Source organism: Monopterus albus, unplaced genomic scaffold, assembly GCF_001952655.1.
Source record: "Monopterus albus unplaced genomic scaffold, M_albus_1.0 scaffold10.1, whole genome shotgun sequence".
Taxonomy (NCBI): Eukaryota; Metazoa; Chordata; class Actinopteri; order Synbranchiformes; family Synbranchidae; genus Monopterus; species Monopterus albus.
In genome coordinates this window covers 2901547-2925017 of record NW_018127890.1, presented here as the reverse complement: position 1 = coordinate 2925017, position 23471 = coordinate 2901547, and the positions used below count along the sequence as shown (strand labels likewise).

General features: G+C 43.0%; 1 protein-coding gene across 1 annotated transcript in view; it reads right to left on the bottom strand.

Moving 5' to 3' along the window:
* Window positions 1-574: 574 nt before the first annotated feature.
* iqgap1 (IQ motif containing GTPase activating protein 1) overlaps window positions 575-23471 on the bottom strand; it is a 45193-nt gene continuing 22296 nt past the window's right edge. The window contains exons 8-37 of the mRNA XM_020589892.1: window positions 22894-23072; window positions 22310-22397; window positions 22058-22215; window positions 21886-21970; window positions 21596-21759; window positions 21127-21287; window positions 20596-20720; window positions 20202-20365; window positions 15613-15703; window positions 15342-15509; window positions 14906-15048; window positions 14655-14825; window positions 14473-14556; window positions 14314-14385; window positions 13918-13987; window positions 13466-13830; window positions 12658-12821; window positions 12340-12564; window positions 11719-11859; window positions 11514-11598; window positions 10280-10512; window positions 9970-10102; window positions 9756-9858; window positions 9164-9299; window positions 8983-9070; window positions 4820-5029; window positions 4559-4725; window positions 3285-3407; window positions 2370-2478; window positions 575-2245 (exon numbers count right to left, since the gene is read on the bottom strand). Of these exons, the coding sequence (XP_020445548.1) occupies window positions 2132-2245; window positions 2370-2478; window positions 3285-3407; window positions 4559-4725; window positions 4820-5029; window positions 8983-9070; window positions 9164-9299; window positions 9756-9858; window positions 9970-10102; window positions 10280-10512; window positions 11514-11598; window positions 11719-11859; window positions 12340-12564; window positions 12658-12821; window positions 13466-13830; window positions 13918-13987; window positions 14314-14385; window positions 14473-14556; window positions 14655-14825; window positions 14906-15048; window positions 15342-15509; window positions 15613-15703; window positions 20202-20365; window positions 20596-20720; window positions 21127-21287; window positions 21596-21759; window positions 21886-21970; window positions 22058-22215; window positions 22310-22397; window positions 22894-23072 (4319 nt within the window). The 3' untranslated portion in view covers window positions 575-2131. The remainder of the gene's footprint in view (window positions 2246-2369; window positions 2479-3284; window positions 3408-4558; window positions 4726-4819; window positions 5030-8982; window positions 9071-9163; window positions 9300-9755; window positions 9859-9969; window positions 10103-10279; window positions 10513-11513; window positions 11599-11718; window positions 11860-12339; window positions 12565-12657; window positions 12822-13465; window positions 13831-13917; window positions 13988-14313; window positions 14386-14472; window positions 14557-14654; window positions 14826-14905; window positions 15049-15341; window positions 15510-15612; window positions 15704-20201; window positions 20366-20595; window positions 20721-21126; window positions 21288-21595; window positions 21760-21885; window positions 21971-22057; window positions 22216-22309; window positions 22398-22893; window positions 23073-23471) is intronic.

Here is a 23471-nt window from a genome sequence, read left to right as displayed (position 1 = left end):
ATGTTTTTATACCCTTTATATGTTTATATAACTATTGCCTTTTAGTTTCTTTTATTCTTTCTGAACAGCAGGCCTTTTCCTTCCTTTTAACCCGTCTGTGTAGCTGTAACGTGGCTTTTCAACTGGGAAATCAAGTCTTATCTGTACTTAGAAGTAAAAAGCAGCAGTACTACAAGTAAAAGTCTGCAAGTATTATCAGCAAAATGTACTTTAGATAATATAGTTAAATATTCATTATGCAGCAGAATGGCACCTGTTATATTATGTAAAACATTTACTGTATTTCATTATGATTACTAACGGTTTAAGATAAAGGCAGCATTTTAAGGTTGATGGTCAGAGAAAGATAATTTGAACTACATCATACTTTGTTGGTTGACAAATCTAACAATGCATCACATTTTATAAAACTAGTCAAATCTTCTGTAACTGGTATCTGTATCTGTAAAGTCATGGAGAAAAAGTAACAAAATGAAATACTCAGGAAAATTCTTTAAATTGTGCTTAAGTACTTTTACTTAGGTATTATACTAACCAACCACTGATTGCATAACTGTGAGATTAGGGAAAACACTGGATCTGTAAAGCTTTATTATAAAACAGGTCAAATTCATCTGACAGAATGATTGAGAGCCCATAACGTACAGAGAGCCCAGTCTCCTCCATTTCAAAGAACAGTGTCAACATGCGATCATGGAAACTTTACACAAGACAAACATCTAGTTCAACAAGTCTGTGTGGAGCCTCAACCTAACTGACAAAAAAAGTGGATGGTTTAGAGTGACATCTACTGGACCCACAAGTCTAGTGACTTATACTGCACATCCTCAAGCTCAGTGACATTAGCTACGATATCACATTGACTAAACAACAAAAACTATAAATAAGGGGAATTTTACTGAATAATTTTCAACAAAACAAAAATCTCTGCATTCAATGTCCTGCTTATGCGTCCCATCTTATGTTTTACAGATGGACATGTTACATTTACCAAACTGATTTTGCTATGTACTGTAACTATAACCGGTTTTGCCTATACAAGATAAAAAATAAACCATGAAAGAGACTTAAAAAATTGAATTTCCAGTAAGCCATCTGAGAAAGCCAATAGATAAGGACACCTGCACAGCTCTGTGTGCTATTAGCACAGAAGTGCCACATTCCTTCTACTGTGTCAGAGCCAAAAGCAAAAAACAGTGCAGGTCAGTTCTGAGCACCAGGGCTGTAGTCATGGCCAGCTCAGTCCAGTCCAGACTGGTCTGGAGTGTTGTGATGCGAAGTTGTCATGAAACAAATTCTAAAACTTATGTATATTTAAAAAATCCATGTTTTGAGTTCAATAGCTCAGTAAGACCAACACAGGTTTGCATTTCTTTTAAAATACGTCTCTTTGTATTGGCATCAGAATGCTTGTGTGTTCATTTGGCAGGGGGCTGAGATGCGTCAAGTCCAAATTAGAGAGAGATAGGAAAAGCTAAATCATATTCAAATATGTGAAAAATACTGCAATGTTTTCAAAATGAACTACAGTGAAGAGGGAAGGAGGAGTTTGTTTATTTCTCCATAATGTTAAGCTTTTCATTTTAATTCATCTCAAGCAGCAACACAAAAGTATCCCAGAGGAGACAGAGCTGTTGAGTCCAAGACCGAGTCAGGACCTGCACAATGCTGTCTTCATGCACTACAGCCCTGCTGAAAAGTACACTGGCACTTGGCATAGGAGATGTTAATCAGTCAAAAGAGCAGATCATCTATGAGCTAAGATGGATATACAACATGATCTCTTTACATAAACCATACATTTTTATAACTACTCAAAGCCCATGCACAATATGTTCATAATATTTAAAGCAAAAATACAAATCTTAAACCTCTGACTGAGCTGCAGCTACAAACAAGACAGAAAGAGAAGACTCCAGCAAGTTTCTGCGGTGTGCTCACTCGAGTCACACAACGGACTGTTCCATTAAGAATAAAGCACAAACATAATAAAGAATAATGCGCATAACTTTGCATAGGCACATTAGAGAAGTGCAGTTGGGAATGTGTAGGTTCAGGTCAGGGCTTTGTGCAACCCTCGGTGGGTTTTGTGGTTACATCAGTGTCTGTAGCCCTTTCCTCCGCTCTTTTTCTATTTCCCATAAAATTTCTTGTTGAGCAGGAAAATGAGCAGGTTGACATTGATGGTGGCCCTGTCAAAGAGCTTCATCACCGCCACGCCTTCATACTGCAGCTGGAGCAGATCCTGAGAGACAAACAGAAAGGTTCAGACACAGTGACAGATCACAGTCTCTGTGATAACTACCAAAATTCACTGTCCAAGTTCTTGGAAGGAAAGCTGTGACTTGTTTTATGAAAAGACATAATACCTGATACTCTAGCTGTAATGTCTCCAAATGCACACCCATTAACTTGGCCTTCACATCAAACACTCCTACGGTCTCGGATGGAGAAATCTCAAAAATAACATTCTTGAATCTGTGAAGACAGAAGAATAAACAGAATGTTCATACGTTTGGTGAAAGGACACAAACAGGACACTAATCAGTGGAAGTTCACTGGTTATTAACCTGCACTGAGTGCAGGTTCCTGTAACTCCCTGCTCTCTGGCATCAATAAAAACATCTGACCTGTTTCAAGCTCATCCAAAACTCAGGTGCTGCGATGTTAACTGGTGCAAAGAGACCTGATCACATTTCACCTATGCTGGTTTGCCTACCTGTCGCTCTGCTACCTACTCCAGTCAGCTGCTTACTTCTAAAGCCCAGAGAGCTTTTGCTCCAGGTTATGTGTCTGACCTTTTGTTGCTTCATGTCCCCTCCCACGCCTTGAGAACCTCAGAGGCCTCTCTTGTCTTTGTTCTTGGACACAAAGGTGACAGAGCCTGGAATGACTTGCCCGAGGAGACGAGGGCTGCAAACTCTCTTTCATCTTTTACATCCCTTTTAAAACCTCATTGTTTAGCGCTGCTTTTCTGGGGCTGTTTTATTTACTTTTTAAGTTGTGTGTTCCTATTTGTGCCTCATTTGTATTGCATTCTTATTCATGGTGATTTTTTTTATTATAAAGTACTTTGAAACTGCGCTTTGAAATATGGTCTATAAATAAAGCTCATTATTATTATAATTTCTTCTCAGCAGCCAATTAAGATGAAGTTTCAAAGAAAGATTAAATACTGCAGAGGTCTGTGGCATTCACAGTTTGTCTCAAAAATAAACTAATCGTCTTACAAACATCTTATTCAGAGCATGGAAAGTGTCAGTGCACTGTGCAGCAGAACTCACTGGTTGGGCTGCAGATCATCAATCGCAATCAGCACACCTTTCTCGCGGAGGCGAGAGGCGGTGTATTTCTGTGAAACCTGTTTACTCTTCTTGGCCTTGTTGTCGCCGGGTTTCTTTGACAGTCTGAGGAGAGAGAAAGACAAGCTAGTATCACTTGGTATTAATGATTCCTCAAGTCTCACTGTTTCAAACCTGAACTGCATCATTCAGCTTTTAGAAATACTTCTATGTAGCTTTTGTGGAAAGACTGAATACTGCACTTGTAATAGGAAGAGATGGATTCTTATTCTTCAACATGTTTGGGAAACTTGGATTGCTCTTGACACTAAGAAAATGAACAAACCATGTAGGCCTATTCTGGCTGTTGTCAAGTATTTATCTTGGGTGTTTACTGAGAAGTACACACAGCAGCTTTTTAATAAATACACTGCCAGCTATGGATCTGTTTCACATGTATGTGACTAGACAATAAACAGTTTCACTTCTGCACTCCTGGAGTACAACAGCCCCTGATGAGACCTCCAAAATCAAAAGCAGCAGGTGTCTGAGCAGCAACATTGTGAGTTGCTGCCAATTTTTTCCCACACATGGCACAATTCAAATGAACAGGGAAAGGACATTGTATGTGATATTTTAAGCACTGAGGCTCATCCATTCTGCTAAGAATAAATCTTATATCTATATGTACAGTTAACAGATTTATGATGCCGTTGTTGCTACCAGTAATTTGCCCAAGAGAAAAAGGAAGGGGTAGTGTTGTAATGGAGCCCTCCTCATACTACAGGCCTCTCCCACTGACCTCCACAACCCTCCAGACCTAAGTCGGGAATCTAAACACTGAGCCCAACTCCAGCTAGCCCTCCAGCTTGTGCACCATGCAGATGGTTGCTCACAGGTTGTGCTTCTGCCTGTTTATACTGCTTATTTTGCATTGTTTGCACTGTTTGTTGCTTGTAAATAATGCTTATTTTGTTATATTACACAGCCTTATGCTGGTCTCCTGTTTACTTGCCCCTTGCATGGGGATATGTACATGCACATTGAGAGCCGATGTACCAGAGTCAAATTCCTCGTGTGTCCGACACACCTGGCCAATAAAGCTGATTCTGATTCTAAACAGTTCTTCTATGTAGCTCACATTTAACGAGGCAGCCAAAACTGTCTGTAACCTGTATGCTGCAGTGTGAAGATGGGGCCCACAGTCCATGTCTCTGTGATTACGGTTATGTGATAAATTACAGATATGATGTGTTTTGTGAGTGCAGGCCACTCACTTTCCCTTTCTGGCCAGGTTGTCCATGCACGTCTTGATATACTGATTATAAGAATCAATCTGCACATTGTAAAAATTGGTCTTGGAATTCAGCGCTGCGTTGGTCTGCTGAAGCTTCACCAGTTCGGCTTTCCTACGCTGCCGATACCGTCTCTGATTTCTGATATCCTGTAACATACACATAAACCCAGCAGTTTTAAGTAAAGCACAGTGGATACTGTTATTTTCTGCATTTCTGCTGCAGTAATACTCTATCTTTTACCTTGGCTATGTCGTTGATGAGATCCTGATAGCGGTTCTCGGGGTGAACCTTTCCCAGCTCTGCCAGTCTCTGTAGGTTGCTCTTGATCTTGTCCTTCTTGCCCTGCAGTGTCAGGCTGTCATCCACAACAGGTTTGACCTGCTTCATCTTCTCTGGAGTCTTGGCATCTCGGATGGCCCTCCTCTGCATGGCCCGCTGGTACTCTGTTTCCTGTCACACAGGGAAACAAGGCAGATGATAGATAGACTTACATTAACAATATTTCTATTTGAAGCTAATGGGATAAAATGGCAATGAAATTCAGGAAATTAAACATTAAGTTGAAGAGCTGTTTAGTGTACGTGAAGTTAATTGGTTTCATTTTGAGGTTCTTTCCTCAGTGTCCTGTTTGGAAGGAAATTTCTGATGTCTTCTTAAAGCATTTAGCTTGTGTAGCAAAGTATACAACAAAACTGAGAACATCCCTGGTCAACATCACTAGAATGTTAAGTAACTTCCATCACTGTCTGGTTTGGCTCAGCAACCAAACAGGACAGGAACAGACTCCAGCGAACAGTCGGGACTGCAGAAAGAGCCATTGGTGCCAGCCTGCCCTCCATGGAGGACCTGTACACATCACGGGCCAAAAGGAGGGCGAAGAGGATCACTGCAAACCCCTCACACCCTTGACACAAACTGTTTGAACTCCTCCCTCTGGACGGCGTTACAGGTCACTGTACGCCAAGACATCCAGACACAAGGACGGTTTCTTACACCAGGTCATCGCTCTGATGGACAGTAAGTCCATGTTTAAGGGTATGGCAGAACACTGTACACCCCACTGTACAACAATGCACAGATGTACATTAGCTACAGCAGCTCTTTTAACTTGTATATATGCATGTGTGCACATTTTTGTCTTTTTTTTTCTTGTGATTTTATATTGCTGTGCACACTGGGGGCCATTGGGCAGGAGTCCTTGTATTCTTGATAATACTTGGCAATAAAGTTTATGCTTAATGCTCGATTCCCGGTGCCTGCAGTCCACACGTCAAAGCATCCTGCAGGGACAGTACAACCATCAGTGTGTGTGTATGTGTGTGAGTTGGCGCCACAGATGGCTGCCTCGGTTCTGTACCAAAGAATTCCTTGTGTGTAACATACTTGGCCAAATAAAGTGATTATCATTAATTCCAAATTCTGTGCATTTATTTGGCTTTAGCTGAAGTTCAAGTATAATGAAACCAATTCATTTAAAAAACAAGTGTTGGACTAAAACTATGATGACAGCCCATATTTAAGAAACAGCTGAAACACAAGTCAGTAACCTTTAATTAGTGGGAGTCCACTCTGATGTTTAATACAGTCAAAAGAAAAACTAATGACACTATTTGCAATTTCCTGGTTTTCTGCATAAATTGGTCATGAAATGTGATCTGCTCTTCACCAAAGACACAAACATCAACAAGCCCAATATTTCTAAGATGATAAAACACAAACAGTCCTGATCTTTCATGTTTATGTTGAACACACCCATTAAACACACAAAGTGATGGTGGACAGAGTCATGGTAACAGTGTTTTTAATAACTGGTTGAACCACCTTTGGCTGCAACAACCTCCAGCCAGTGCTTCCCGTAGCTGTGGATCAGACCTGCACAACATTCAGGAGGAGTTTTGGGCCTGACAGAGCTGCTTCAGCTTAGCCAAATTCTTAGGAGCCCTGGTGTGAATGTCTTGAGGTCATTCCACAGTGTGTTGGGTGGAGGTCTGGGCTCTGACCGGGCCGCTCCAAAGGGTGGATTCTCTCTATCTCAAGCCATTCTGTAGTAGATTTACTCTGATGTTTAAGGTGATTGTCCTGCTGCATTATAGGTCAAGTTTGTTCTAAACCACACCTCCTCCTCGTTTCACTGGACTCCATGTTTGCCAACACCTGACTCCAGTTGATGTTTAGTAATATCAGATGCCTCGTGTTGCCATGACTTTGTGGGGGGGCCATTGGGCAGGAGTCCTTGTATTCTTGATAATACTTGGCAATAAAGTTTATGCTTAATGCTCGATTCCCGGTGCCTGCAGTCCACACGTCAAAGCATCCTGCAGGGACAGTACAACCATCAGTGTGTGTGTATGTGTGTGAGTTGGCGCCACAGATGGCTGCCTCGGTTCTGTACCAAAGAATTCCTTGTGTGTAACATACTTGGCCAAATAAAGTGATTATCATTAATTCCAAATTCTGTGCATTTATTTGGCTTTAGCTGAAGTTCAAGTATAATGAAACCAATTCATTTAAAAAACAAGTGTTGGACTAAAACTATGATGACAGCCCATATTTAAGAAACAGCTGAAACACAAGTCAGTAACCTTTAATTAGTGGGAGTCCACTCTGATGTTTAATACAGTCAAAAGAAAAACTAATGACACTATTTGCAATTTCCTGGTTTTCTGCATAAATTGGTCATGAAATGTGATCTGCTCTTCACCAAAGACACAAACATCAACAAGCCCAATATTTCTAAGATGATAAAACACAAACAGTCCTGATCTTTCATGTTTATGTTGAACACACCCATTAAACACACAAAGTGATGGTGGACAGAGTCATGGTAACAGTGTTTTTAATAACTGGTTGAACCACCTTTGGCTGCAACAACCTCCAGCCAGTGCTTCCCGTAGCTGTGGATCAGACCTGCACAACATTCAGGAGGAGTTTTGGGCCTGACAGAGCTGCTTCAGCTTAGCCAAATTCTTAGGAGCCCTGGTGTGAATGTCTTGAGGTCATTCCACAGTGTGTTGGGTGGAGGTCTGGGCTCTGACCGGGCCGCTCCAAAGGGTGGATTCTCTCTATCTCAAGCCATTCTGTAGTAGATTTACTCTGATGTTTAAGGTGATTGTCCTGCTGCATTATAGGTCAAGTTTGTTCTAAACCACACCTCCTCCTCGTTTCACTGGACTCCATGTTTGCCAACACCTGACTCCAGTTGATGTTTAGTAATATCAGATGCCTCGTGTTGCCATGACTTTGTGGGTTTAATGGGTGTGCTCAATAAAGACATGAAAGATCAGGACTGTTTGTATTTTATCAGCTTAGAAATATTGTGTTTGTTGACGATCTGATCACATTTCATGACCAATTTATGCAGAAAAGCAGGAAACTGCAAACAGTGCCATGACTTTTTCTTGCCACTGTTCACTTTAATTTTTGATGACAGGATGGATCCTCCTGGGCATGGATGACAGCAGTCTTGCACACATCTGAAGAGATGTTCTACCCTTCTTCACAGATGATGATCACTGTGCCAACTTTACGTCATCTCCTTGACAACTTTTGCACTCATGCAGCCCAACATCAGCACACTCCCACCTACAGTACATGTTTTGTCACTGTGCAGTCACAAGTTGACTTCATGCAGTGTCCTTCCTTTTGCCTGATCAGTTACTGAAACACCAGTTTCCACAGATAATCCTCATGCCAAGTCAGAAACATTTACTGTCTGCTTTTCAATGGCAGGTTAAGCAAACAGTAAATTGTGCAGTGCGTCATTATTGAGGCCGACCACTGCTCATTCTGTTTCTGGTAGTATGTCTCTTCCTGTACCACCTAACCACTGCTGCAACTGTGGTTCAGCTGATGTTCAGTGGCTTTATGAAGTCTAACAACTTGGTTTCTTGCTTGTTTGGACAATTCCTCAGTATGTGGAGCCATGTTTCATAACATACACTCCGGGCTATAACTGAGAAAGCCGTTTCTCACTGAAAATCACAGGTGCAGTCATGTTTGTTTGCACTGATCAAACTTCAACCTAAAAATAATATAATTACTGCAAGACTGTAAATTTTCATAATGCAGTATATTTACTATGATTAGGACAAACAATACCTGTAATACTGTCTGCTATTACTTGTTAGAGTATTACTTTAAATTTCCCATAAATGCAACTGTTTCTGTTGGAAAGAAGGCATTACCAAAAAGGCTGTAAATGTAAATTCACGAGCATTTCACCCCTACAAAATAAAGTAAGCCTGTGCAGTCTAGAAACAGAGAATGACCTTCTGGTGAGATTCTGGTTTGTTTACAGTAATTACTGCTTCAAATTACTGATGTTCATCACATTAACACAGCACTGTGTTTTTTTTAAATTGTGGGTCCGCAGCATCAGCAGTGCACTGTATCTGATTTCTGACCTGTTCTGGGCTGGCTGTCAAGTCCAGGATCTCAGTCAGTGTCTCCCCGGGCTGGAACCGGATCACATCCACAATGAGCCTCTTGGTACTGGAAACAGAGAAAAGGAGGAGAAATGTATGAAACAAAACTAACAAACAACCATGTTAACTTTTTTTTGTTGATTCTACAGACTGCACTTACTTGAGCAAGAGAGTCTTGGCGTCCATCTCCGCGTTGGCCTCACCAGGGACATCAAACTTGTTGGTGAGTGTAAGTGAAACCTCAGTCTTCCCCATCAGCTCTTTGCTGGGGTCATCAGGAGGGAGAGGGTTTTCACCTGAGTGTCACATGGCAAATCAGCTGAAATAACAGCTCAATAGATTCTCAATAGAGTCTGTTATTAATTACCATTTCATTTGTAGCCTGTTAAGGCAAAGTTAGAAATTCATGAGCCAATTCTTTTCCACATTGTAACTTTTATTTAGCCATTGTGGAGTTGTTAAGCATTCATGTGATTACAATATTTCACCCAGCATTTCTTTGGGCCAGTAAAACTGAGTGACCATTTGGTGCACAGCATGTGGCACCAAGAGGATGATGCGGTTGGGAGAAAAGATGTGAAAACAACACAACCTGCTACCTCCTCCATCAGTGTAAATTAATCCAAGAGGTACCAAAAGAGGTCATATTCTCAGCCTGCTTCTAAATTTCGGGACCAGGTTTGATCCTAGTTTGGCTCATGACTTTGTCACTGTTGTTAGTGATTAAGTCTGTCCTACTTCACTCCACTCACCAATGAGGGACTCTATAGTGGGAACCTCGCCCAGGTCCTCTAGCAGCTCATGGATTGGGTCATTGTGCTCTGGAGCGATGGCGTCCTGATGGTCCAGCAGCAGCTAACAGGACAGAAGAAGCCAGTCAGTTACTCATAGCACTAACTGAGAAGAATATATGTTTTAGTATGTGCCCTTTAACATGGAGTGGGAGTGGTCCAAGTTCAAACTCACCGTGTGAGTGTTGATAATTTCTCCAATGGAGATGTAGATGACAGGTTTGGTGACAGTGACCAAGTCAGAGTACTGATCCACATTAAATTTATCTTCCAGTGAGGGAACGTCGCACGCTGCGAGGAAGAAACGCCTGCAATGGAAGAATAAAGTCAGATGAGCCAAGCAAAGACCTTCAGATTATAAACACAGCAGGAAAAAGTCAAGAAACTGAGGGGAAACTGGAACATCCTGAAGTAAATGAATGCCTCTACTTCCACTCATTCTACTGAACATCAGCTTTACATTTCTGCCACAATTAACATCTAACCTGAACTTCTGATGAGAGGCGCTCAGATATTCATTGATGGGATTGAGGTGGGCATTATCTCCCAGAAACATCTTGTTGGAGGCAGCGTGCTGCAGCATTTTGGCGACAGAGCCCAGGTTTCGTCGCTGCTCAGTGGTCAGTTGGCCACCCGCCGACACCTCAATGATATCAAAGGCATCCGGAGCCACGATGGCCGGATTCATGTAGCGGTAATACAAGAGGTTCCCCACAATCTGAGAAGTCAAATCAGATGAGTCAGTCAGAAAAATAATGACCATGATCAGGAAATGTGACATATTCGCTATGCATATGAGCCTTTTTAAGGATGAAAACTATAAGTGGCATTAGGATAGGGAAGCTCATAAAGTGGAAAGAAATTATCTGAGAAAAATACATCAACATGATCAACTAATAATTTATTAAACTGTTCAGACAGAAACAAACTTGTATTCAAAAACGCTGTGTGATACAGCCATCAGCATAATGCTAGTATTTGTAGAACTGACTTCAAATCAATAAAAATAAATAGGGAAAGCAAGCATGAAACTACAATTATTTTCATTTTATATTTGTTTAGAAACTGCATTTGTTGTGAAAACAACTGTAAATTTTATATTCTGAGTTAAGATTCCTGGTTTAAACGATGCTGCTGCAAAATGTGCAATGGATGTTGAGCATGAAAGGACACAGCTTGTGCAGGAAGAGGAGAGCCAAAGGAGGGGCATGGCTCACCTTGATGTCAGCAGACAGAGAGAAGGAGGACAACCTGACAGAGAGGCTGGAGCTGGTTGGCAAGGTGGAAAGAACAGAGCCACAGCAGGAGAATAGAAAAAGGAAAGAAATGTGTGGGACACAGAGAAGAGAGAGCAGGCAGAAGATTAGAAGAAAACAGTTCAATGAGGAGACCAGAGAAGAGGAGCTATGCCAGTTTTCATCAGTATTTTCTATCACACTATGAATGCAAGTGCTCTGTCTCTATAGACAGGAAGGATGCGGTGGAAAGTTAGTGATAACCACATCCTGTGTAATGTTAACTATTACACATCAAATGCCATCCACCTAAACTATACTGGGGTCAGTGTCAGTGATCTGGCACGTTTCTATGTCACACTGAATTAATCTGCAAGGCTGGAGCTTCCTGTGATCAGTGAAAATATGTTTTTATGATTTAAGTTAACAGAACATTTAAAGACAAAGGTGCATTAACATCAAGTCCATAATTAAAGATGCAAACCTTGAGCAGCTCATCCTCTGTAGCATCTGGGAACTTCTCATGGAGGGTGTCGTTGAGCACCTTGGAGATGAACCGCATCCCGTACCTGATGGGCAAGAGCCACAAAGACAGTGAGAGACGTAGGCAGGGAAAAACGAGCCAGCCGCCTCTGATGTCTGAAAAATGTGATCCATGCAGACAGTGATGCTGTAGGGGAGGAACTTACGGAATTTTATCCACCGAGACGACAATAGCAGACAGGAATTTGTCTGTGATCGTCTTCATGTTCTTGATGGAGGCTTCCAGTCGTGTCCTCACCTCCTCGTGGGCCATTGCCTGCTCGGGAGTCACATCATAAGGCAGCTTACTGTTGAGGACAGAGCAGAGGAAGAAAGAGGAGAAAAAGAGGAACCATCAGTGTTGATCTGTGATGTCTGGACTGAGATCACTGCATAAAGCCTTCAAGAAATGCTCATACTGAAAAAGGAAAATCTTCCAATGCGGCATGCAATAATGACTTGATGACTTTTTTAAAACTAGCATAAATATTAGGCCACTACAAAGTAAGGTGATCTTAACATGAGTACACAAGACTTTCTGTAAGCAGAGAAACTCCATAAATTCAAGACAAGGCGCCTGGAAAATCTGATCTGAGATCTTTATGTAAGATGATATCATTATTTGGATATAGGTCTTTGCTGCATTTTAAAATCGTCCCCGATGCTTCCGTAGTGATGTTGTACTGTGTTTTTCCTATACATGTGTCATAAGTGAAATCACAGAAGTTCCCTTTGAGAGGGACCTGTCACCACACAGGTACAAGAAGACAAGCTCATCTCTAGCTCACCTGGCTTCTCCAGTCTGCGTCTCCATCTGGTTCACCCAGCCTTTATAAATGTCCACCGGGTCAGTCTTGATGTTTAACGTTTTGTCATCCATGATCTCTTTGACAACCGGTGCCAGGATCTGCCTCAGAGCGTTCTGGCCCCGAGTGCCCCGGTGGAAGCTCACCACCATCTTGATGACTGTAGGGTTTCCTGTCACAATCTCCTTCATCTGGTCTACCTTCGACCTGCGGACGGTTATTAAACACAACATGAAAACCTATACTGTGCATTCATCCGATTGAAAACTGCAACTATAAAGTATTATCAGTTTTTCTCACTTGATCTCTTCCTGCAGGGCAGTTTTGAAGAGCTTGAGCAGCAGGTACTCCTCTCGCTGGTTGGAGGCGTAGTTGTACAGGGTGAAGATTACAGAGTCCATGAACTTTGTGGATTTATTCTGTGGCATCTGGAAGATCAGCTTGGCGAGATATGTGGGGTTGGTCTGAAACATCAAATGTATAGTAGTTACAAAGCCCTTAATGACAAGGCTCCATCATATCTTAAAGACCTCATAGAGCCTTATCATCCTAACAGAGCACTTGGCTCTCAGAGTGCAGGTCTGCTTGTGGTTCCTAGAGTCCACAGAAGTAGAATGGGAGGCAAGCTCCTCTCCTGTCGAACCAGCTCCCAGTCAGTTCGGGAGGTGGACACCCTCTCTACCTTTAAGATTAAACTTAAGATGTTCCTTTTTGATAAAGCTTATAGTTAGGGCTGGATCAGGTGACCCTGAGCCCTCCCTTAGTTATGCTGCTATAGGCCTAGACTGCTGGGGTAGGGGTTTTTCCACCACACCGTCGATTGGTGCTCAAGGGGGGGTTTGTTGGGTTTTTCCATCTATAATAATAATAGTAGTAAGGTCTAGACCTGACTTTGTAAAGTGTCCTGAGATGACTTGTTGTTGTGATTTGATGCTATACAAATTAAATAGAGTATTATTAGAGAGGTTTAGACCAGTGAGACACCTGCAGCCGTGAGCATCTTCAATTCAGTATCTACAGGCAAAGTGCTTTCTAGCAGTGTCACCTGCAGCAAATTCTGATTCTGACTAAAACACAGAGAGAATCAAAGGACAGACTATATTGTTACCTGTAACAGGTAAAACAGGTGCTGGTAGGCTTCCAGTTTGACCCTCTTCTCCTTGCTGAGAGCCTTCAGGCCTCCCCTCTGCTTGTTCATCATCATCATGTCAGACAGCTGGCCTTTATTCTTCTTGGTCAGCTTCTTGCTGTGGGACACCACCTCCTGCAGCGTGATCTTGTTCTTCACCAGCAGACCGATCTTGATGTCCATCAGGTTCAGGTCGTTCTCCAACTGCTGGTTAGAGCGAATGTTGGTGACCACCTCCTCACGGAGCCTCATCAGTTCCAGCTCCTCCTGGAAGTCCTGGTCACTGTGGTCCAGCAGGTGGACAAATTTCCTCACCACCGCCATTGGAGGGTCTTCAGCACTGACTATGTGTTGAAAGATTGGAGAGATGGGAAAGTTAAAAGACAAAAAAATAAGAACGTTTGTTTGAGCTCAGTCTGGGTCCTACTTACTCAACGTCTTGTAGTCATCCCTGGCCTTGTTGGCTCTAATGAAAGCCTGAATCTTCACCACATCATTGATCTGCAATATAAAACAGCAATCACTTGCCCAATCGATAGCCCTCATTATAGACAGTAGCAGAGGAATCCACTGTGAGTCAGAGTGGAAACGACTTCACACTTGTCAGAGTGCTAAATGAGCCATCTGCCTCCCTCGAGCCCCACGGGACCCAGAGTAAATGTCAGCAGACGCGTCAGGGGAAATTTATGTCATGATTTAAAGCTTTCATTAAGTAACAAGCATTTTGTTAAGTGTAAGCACAACAGACAGAACATTTACAATGCCCTCTCCCAAAACCCAGTTTGCAGCTAATCTTGTTTAACAAGGCTTAGAGTACGAATACTCACGTGATCTTGGAAGTACTTTAGACGATCCCTATACTTCTTACGAGCTTGGTGCATGCGAACCATGGACTGGATCTGAGAAAGACAAAAGCAATTCCTTTAGTCTTAACTGTGTTTATACTACTACTAAAACAGATGACTGGAATAGCCTAAAATCTTCACCTTGACAACATCTTCACTGTGGTCTTCCAAATACTGCTTACGGTCTTTGAACTTCTTCCTTTGCTGGTAGCCTTTCCAGTGGGCCTGAGAACAAAGGTTAGGCATCAGTGAGACCTGACACTACAAGAATAAGTTCGTACAGCAGACAGATGGTATGATAGTTGCACATCATCCTCGCTCACCTGTATACACGTGACAGCTGGCTCTTGAGATTTCAGGAAGTTCATCCTCTCCTTTAGTCCGTTCCTCACCAGGTAGCCACGGCAATGAGCTTGCAGTTTGGTAATTAAGGTCTCATTGGCCAACCACAGCTGCTCTCGGTTGTAGGCTGTGGTTACCCCGGAAACTACCGACTGACAGGGAGAATAAAGCAACCAGTTTAGCGTGGCGGTGAAAAGCTACGACCCTGGGCTCGACTGGGACTGCAGCCTACCTGGATGTCCTCCTTGTTGAGCTGGGTGTTGTTCTGCAGGAAGTCCTGTGGCTCCACCCATGTACCCTCCTTGCTTTTCAGATTGTAGTAGTAGTTGTGTCCTCCCTTTACCCAGTGTTTCACCCAGACACTACCATTATCACCTGGACAAACACCATCACAGAATGCAAGAGAATGAAATTATTTTTCACTACATAACTGGACCTTTCTCTTCTGGAAATCACATGAAGAAGGAGGATGGTGCATTTTGTGAAGTCAGGAGAGCAAATTACAATATCCTCACCAGGCCAATCAATGTGACCTTAAAAACACAGGGATCCAGTGAAGAGGCATCACTGCTCCAAGTTTCTCCAGAATGGGACATTATTGGCATCTAGTGGCATTAGCTACTAAGCTATGATAAAATTCATGCTTTATCCCTGCAGTTTCTCCGCACCTTCTTTCTTTTTCTCCTCTTTAATCTTGGCCAAGTCGTCCTGGTAGGTCTGGGCACACTCAGAGGTGACACCATACAGTCCTGCCCCAGGGTTACGAAGAGCAGCCAGAGTCTGAGCTGCATCGCCACTGTCCACCGCCTCATTGATGGCCTGGATGGTCTGGGAGACTGCAGGCACAACAAATATCAGTATTCAGCCTTCTTTGTACACTCCAAACCTTGCACATTAAAATGGCTGAGGAAAGTGTAGCATAAATGTGTGTATTCTTACACTGTAAGGCTTCCTTTGTATCCTGGTTAGCCTTCAGAATACCATCCTGGATCTCATCGAGCCACAACACAGCAGAGGGGTCCTTGGTCTCCTGGAGAGACATTGGAAAGTTTGTTCAGTAATGGATAGGGCACATAAACACGTGAACACATAAGCTCATACACAGCTTCTCTTCTCTAACTGATCATGGCTTTATGCAAAGCATGTGACATGTTTTCACTGACAAATGACAGGCTTTGTGCCAAAGATGCTCCGTTTTAAAAGCATTTTTTCAACACAATCTTCAGTCCCATTAATAAAAAGAAAACTGACCAGACACTGACCAGACACTGACACAGACGTAAAGAAGGGAAATTTATTTATTTCAAGTGCAAAAACTGGATCAAAGTGAAAATTTCAGAACTACAAAAGGCCTGGATTTAAGAGTGATCATTTTTGAACTTGTAAAATCTTACCACCAGATTTTAAGTAAACAGAAAAAAAAATAAACTGTAGCCAGACTGGTTCCTAAGGCTGTGGGTGGTGCTGCTCTCAGTCAGCCCTGCGATAAATCCTACTTTCCTGAAGGTTATAATGGCCAGTTTCTGTTAAAACTACAACCTAATAAACTGCTACTGAGAGCATTTCCTCTGCTGATGGCAGCCAGATATTTTGCATGAGCAGCACACAATTAGGCGGAGATGACTGGATCATTAGCAGTCGTTTTGTACTTCCATTCTTCTGGCTTTTGTCTCATGCTGACTCATTTAAATACTAGTGTAAACAATTCAGCAGGGGCTTCCACAGATTCTCCTTGCCAGTTCTATAATTACAGTATATTTTTGTTTTAGCTGAAGACCACAGTACATTACTGATATTAGACTTTGTCAGGAATGGAGCGATTAAATCCTGAACTTTACTGCTGTAGGATAAATGAGTCTCTTTGATTGCAACCACACCCTGTATTCAAATTACAAATTCTCCTGCAGTAGCATTGTCCTGTGGTCTATTTTTCTGCTGCTGTGGGTGTTGTCTGTGATGGATTTCGTTACATTTGGCCAGTTATCTACAAGAACAGAAACACCACCACATCAGTAAAATACCTAAAAATGTCACCAATAAGTTCCTTGAGAGAGGATTTTTCCTTAATGTCACTTGATTCCATTTGCTCACCAACAACACCACACCAACACCCCAGTAAAGAATTCAGTGCTACAGTTTGTTGTTATGAGCTGCAGTGATGCATCGCTGCTTCCAGATGGCGCTCTGTCTCTGTTCAAAGTCTGGGGAAGCTTGCTGCTACTTGTGGCGGCTGCTTTCTAGAGCCCAGTAAAACATACAAAACCTTAGGTTTCAGCCTTCCCCTATGTGTGTCCCGCCTACTATCACTGTGCTTCAGGGTAGATGAGAGGAGGCGTGTGTGCATGTGTAAAAGAGTGAGGGAGGCGGGAAAAACTGACACTTGATCTGGAAGGTTTCTTACGTGAGGGGAGGGGGTCCGCCAACATGCAGCTGCATGCACTAGGAGTTAAACGAGCTCGTCCTTATAGTAAACAAAGCCGTACCTGGGCGAGCGCTGATTGGAGATCATATACTTGCACTTGGCACCGTGGTTAGTATTTGTGGATGACGAGTCACTGTAGCTGGCGGGAGGTGCTAGACAGGGTGTGGTGCCAGCGCGGGCAGCGGACTGGAGGAGGACTTGGGTGTAGTTTGGTGTGATTCATCTCACATTACAAGCACATCATAAAAATTGAGGAAGTAAAAGTTGAGGCGGCTGGGTAATTTTCTAAACTTCTTCGGCACAACATTTAATTTTGTTACTTCATCAGAAGCCATGAGCCCATTCAAATGTCTTTAGGAGCATAAATGTGGGAAACATGAAAACACACACACAGAACAAAGCAAATGACCAGACAAACTTGTACAGCCCCAGCTGTGCTGCAGCAACAAAGTCAGGTCATGACCATCTGAAGAGGCACAGTAGACTATATTCAGCTTGTTAGTCAGTAGAGCCTGGCCAGCACTTCCTGCTGTTTATCTAGGCACAGCCCTCAGCCCACAAAGCCAACTTCTGCCTGACTAACTGTTCTAATACTGCAGAGTTAATGAGGTGCCACAGAGAAGCCAGTTACAAATTGAACTGCAGGTGGCAAAGAAAGGCTTTGTTATGGCTTCTCCTACCAATTCCTCTGACCTCAGATCGCCTGGAAGCAGCCCTCTACACCTCAACCATGTGGGTCACTCTCCTCCATCACCCTCATCTCAGATCCTTCTCTCTGAGCTGGGGAATACCTCATCGGCATCAACCCTCTGAAACCCAACAGGAAGCTCACACTGTGCTAACCACTTCCTCTGTCTTTAGCTCAACTCCTCGATAAGGCCCATGTAGCAATCATCAACCAGGGGATAGTGTGTACGTGCACCAATAGGTCTTTCCAATTTAATATAGTGGCCAACATTCTGTCCTTTTATGGAAGCAAATGACCGAGGCCTGGCTTGTTGGTTCCTGCAACTGTGTAATCCACAGGACAATACTTTGCTTTTTCCTCTATCCATGTTTTTCTTTTTATGAAAGTGTGACAAGCTCTACATGATGCAAGTGATAATACTGACATTTAAAACAGTGTGGGCAGAGGCCAAGTATTTAGAAGTCTAATGCTGATATGACATCCTTTATCGGTGTTTACACAATGAGAAAGAACTGACTCCACTAAAATGGATACCCTGCTGTTCTATTTAAAGACCTTGTTCTTAAGAAATCATGAGGGAATGGTTTAAGTCTGACATTGTAAGTAAAAACAACTCCTAGTATGTGCTGAGTGATTTTCCATCTGCACCTTTGTGCACTGCGTCAGAGCCGTACATGGCCCCAGCAGTCTGACTTCACCTGCAGCTCTGTTGGCCAGAAAAACAGACCAAATTTGGCACTGTGTCTGTGACATCATTTGCAAATGTGCTTCACAAACACACGCTGAAGAACCACATTTACCAGCCTGCCTCACTCAAGTAACAACAACAGGCAAATGAGTCAGAAAGTTTTAGTTCTGCCCTGTGGACTGAGATCGACATATGAAACTGAGGATTGTTTGAACAGAAAAGCTAGGTCGGGGCTCAAAAAGCTTAGGAGACAGAGAGAGAAAAAACATGTGTGTTCCACTCAGATAGGAAGTGAGTGGGAGAAAAGATGATCACACCATGACATCAGCAGTCTGGTCGAGTCACATGAGACTCACAGGCCTGAGTCACATGGAGCATCTGCAACTCTGGCTCTGGCTCGGAGCTACGACCGCGCATACACACTAATGCATCTGAACAGCCTCTGGGCGTTACACTGACTTAACACATGAAACTCTGCATTCAGGCAGTGGTGGAAATAGTACGCAGATTGTTTAAGTAAAAGTAGCAATACAACAGTGTAAAAATACTCTGTGCTGGATTCTAAATGTTATTTAAGTAAACAAGAAAAGTATTAGTATCAAGACATAATGTACTACAAGTACTCATCATGCAGAAGGGCACATTTAACATTAATGCATATGATATTACTGGATTATAATGAATGATGCATTTTGTGCACATCACATTTAATGTTGCAGCCGGTAAAGGGGGAGCTAGTTTCAACTAGATTATATTTATACTTTAGATTACTGCTGGGTAGTCTGAATTTTCCATCATGATCAGTACAGTCTGATGAGTATATTGCTTTTTATTTTAATTAATCTGAGCCTGAAAAGTAACAAAAGTTATAAAATGTAGTGGAGTAAAAAAAATAATATTTGGCTCAAATGTAGTGACATATGCAACTGCACAAATAAGCACAAGTCAAGTACAAATACCTCAAAATTATACTTAAGTACAGTACTTGAGCTAATGTACTTGGATACTGTATCATTATGTGTTGTGTCACAGTAGTGAGTTTTCCATGAGCCCTGTAAATGTGAACATCCCCCCGGATCCGTAGATCCAGAATATAACTTGGATCCAGGTCAGACTTTAGTGTGTGGCCAGTCTTTTCGGGATGTTACCTTGCAATTTTTAATCCAAGAATTGTAGCCACTGTGTATGAAGTTAGAAGCAACAATATGAAAATTGGCCCCAACTGTGAAGCATCATAAAAAAAATAAATAAATAAAAACTCCTGAACCCAGATAAGCATACTTGACACCTGATACTTTGGCTCTGTACAGTGTTTTGGAAGCACACATCTAAGCTCAATTTATTTTATTATTTTATCTTAGGAACCTCACGGAAGGAAACAGACTCCAGGCCAACACCTTCAATGACAACACTCATTACTTTTGTATCATAAGCTCAGGTGAACTGTTCATAACCCTGAGCTGCAGCAAGAGGTCTGTCAGAAGTCAGTGTAACTGTAGCCTGGCGCTGTTTGCATCAAGTGTTTGCATAATGCTCACCTGAGTACTAGACTCACTTAAACAAGCAAATCAGCACAGGCAGAGACCAGGACACAGAGAGTAATCGGGCTGACCTCAACTCTCATACTTCTCTGTAAATCATAACGTGATCCTCTATTTTCTACATTCACTGTTCTACAGCAGCTGGCAGACAGGCAGGCTCTGTCAGAAACAGGTGTGTGCGTGTCTTACGTGAGCCTTCTCTCTGCGGGCCTCCAGCAGCTTATCGTGGTAATGCTGAGCTACGGGCGGGTCCACGTCTGTGAGCTTGGCTGAGGGGTTCTGCAGTGCGGTCAGTGTCTTCATGGGATCCCCTTCATCCAGGGCCTCGTTGATCAGTCCGATGGCAGCGATACCTGCATATACACGTTCAGACAGACCAATGGGTTTACGATGAGTCTCCAGCTAATGAGGGAGCTCAGTTAGTTCTGACTTGATGCAGAATCTGAATTGTAATGTTGTCTTTGTAGATTTATCTGTGGTTTGGAGTCAATGTAAAGGTGTTATTATCCATGGATTGTTTTGGGGATTGGACACTGACTAAAGATGTTGGGTGTAAAAGAACATGAGCATGTTTGATTCTTACGTTCATGCTCCTCATGTACAGCCAGGTTGACCTGGTCAATACAGGCCTGAATGTCATTCCAGGTCAGGTAGTCGTTGCCTTCCGCTCTGGCTGCTGCCTTAAGACGCATCAGTTCATCCATGTACCTGAGGAGCATATCAACAGGCTGCATCAGTCCATTCAGAGAACACAACACCTCAGACATCACTAATACTGGGTCCAGGCTATGCAATTGTTTTGTCTGATAAGATGCCCACGGCCGTCTTTCACAGCTTGTGTGCAGGCGGTGCTGGGAGAACGTAAACACAGAACAACAAATCAGAGAAGAAAAAAAAAAATCTGACATTAGATTTTGTGTTGTGTTATCGTGAGGCGTCCCAGATGCTGCATCATTGTAGCTTAATACGAGACAAAACAATCGGTTGTTGGATCTGACACTTCTTTTGGATCCTGATGTCCTATGACCATCAGGCTGGGCTGTTCCCGGGCTTAAATCGTGTAATCTGAAGTCAGTAGTAGGCAACGTGTCTTTGGCGCTGTGTGTGTGCTCACCTCTGTGCATATTCATCCTCCACATTACTGAGCCCAGTGACAGGGCTGGACAGCTGCTTCCAGAGGGCGGCTCGGTCTCCGACGTCCATCGCCTCGTTCATCAGCACCACCGCTGACAGCATCTCCACAGCAACCAGCAGCTCGGGGTGGGACAGAGAGCCCTGCGGGACACAAGCCAGAAATTGACCTCATATGTCAAACTGCCACTGACAACTACCAGAGGCAAACATTAAACGTCAGAGGATGTTGATGTTGTCTGGTTTTGTAATTCCACAGTGAAATTAGAAAACTGGTGTGTAGCTGGCTGAGAGCAGGGATAGCTGGGTGTCAAAATGTTTCTACACGTAATATATATACGTAATGAGATGACTTCTGTTGTGATTTCGTGCTATACAAATTGAACTGAATTGAATTAAATTCAACATATCTGTGTGTATATTCTTTTGGGTGTGTGTGTCGTCGTGAGCACCTCTGGGCTCTGCTGTTGCAGGCTGGCTAGTTCTCTCTGGTAGAGGTCTGCAGCGTTGGGGTAGACCTCGGGCAGCTGAGCGTCAGGGTTCATCAACTCTTCCACCGTGTTCTCTGGCACGCCTGCTCTGACGGCAGCGTTGATGCGTTCCACTGCCTTCAACACTATAAACATAGTGACGATTAACAACAGAGGCTGAATTACAGGAAAAAGAAACAGATGGAGGAAGGAGATCATGGTTTGGAGAACTAATAAGACCAAATTTTGGCATGTATGTGTGATATGCGTACTCTTTGAGTAGCCTTCTGCAACTGCATTGGCCACGTCCACGCCGCTCTGCAACTCATCCTTAGTCAGAGCTTCTCCAGGAGACATCTGATAGGAACAAAATCTGAGTGAGATTATAACGGAGAGACTGAGAGGCAGGCGTTCATACAGCTTTGTTTGCACACCAATCTCTACCTGCTCTTTATTTTCACGGTCTCCCTGCAGCTGTTTCAGGTACCAGCCTTTGTTCTGGGCCTGCAGGTTCTGGGTGCTCATGGCCTTCAGAGCCCCGTATAACTTCTCCTCATCACCACCCAGCAGAGCCTTATCAGCTGCACCCAAGGCATTGCTCACTGTTGTAGAAAGGTTGACACTTTACTACCGTACCATGGCAACCAAGAGAAATGACCAAGTCAGTAAAGGAATGTGTGTGTTGCTGTGACTTACAGTTGACCTGGTTGACGTTGCCCTGGATTTCAGCCTGGGTGAGAAGCTCATCATAGATGTCTCTCTCTGCCTCAGCGTTCTCCATCTGCTGTTGAAGCACAGAGACAAAACCAGTGTTACACATTGACATTGCTGATAGCCTTCTTAAAGGGAATTTTGTTGTGTTGTTCTCATTTTGGCGGTAATTTGAGTCATTTATCTGCTTTGCCCATTAAATGTTTTACAGTTTAAATCCTAACACATCACACATGCTATATTCATTTCTGTAAGACAAACAGTGGCAGACCTGTCAAGAGAGGCTAGAGTGATTTTATTCACCTCTCGTGTCGCCAGCCAGTCCATCTTCTTCTTCACTGTTGTGATTAAATTTTTATTGGTCCAGGTTTGTGTAGCCCCAGCATTTTACCCTGACTGATGCCAAAAGCTTCTGATGCTTCACGTTGTATGGTCACTTATTTTCTAATTAAAAACCTGACACCAACTCCCATGAACCCTCCCAGTTTTTAACTGGCATTTTCTGTTCCAACATGTCCCGGATGACCAATCACTTCTGCCACACCGTTCACTGCGCTAAAACGTCGTACCCGTTTGCGTGAGTTGGCCACCTTCTTTCCCTTGGCTTGGTACAGTGTGTCATGGTACAGGTGGGCAGAGGTGGCATCCAGGTTGACCAGCATGGCGTTGGGGTTCTGCATGGCAGCCAACGTGCCCTCTGGTATGCCATGGTCGATGGCTTCGTTGATGGCGATCACAGCAGCATGTACTGAGGATGGAGGAGAGGACTGGTGAGGAGCGGGCTTCATGTGGTTTCACAGGATCTTACTGATGGCTGATCTTAAATAGGAATCAATGTTTTATCATATTGTATTTACTAACATTTGAATAGTTTTACATTTTAGGAAATATGTGGTTGTAGTTCTATATTTAATGAGACAGACATGAGAGTGTCTTTCTTGTCAATGTTTTGGTCGATTCTCAGTTGATTCTGAGAAATAAATCGACCAATTAAAGTTGGACCTGTGCACAAAAAGAAATGACAAGTCTTTGCTCGTGTCAGTGATACAGTAAAATAGGGGGAAGGGGTTTGTTACTGTGGGTACAGTAAAAACTGAAAATTCAAAAATATGGCTGAATTACAGCAAGCTCCTAATTCAAACAGATT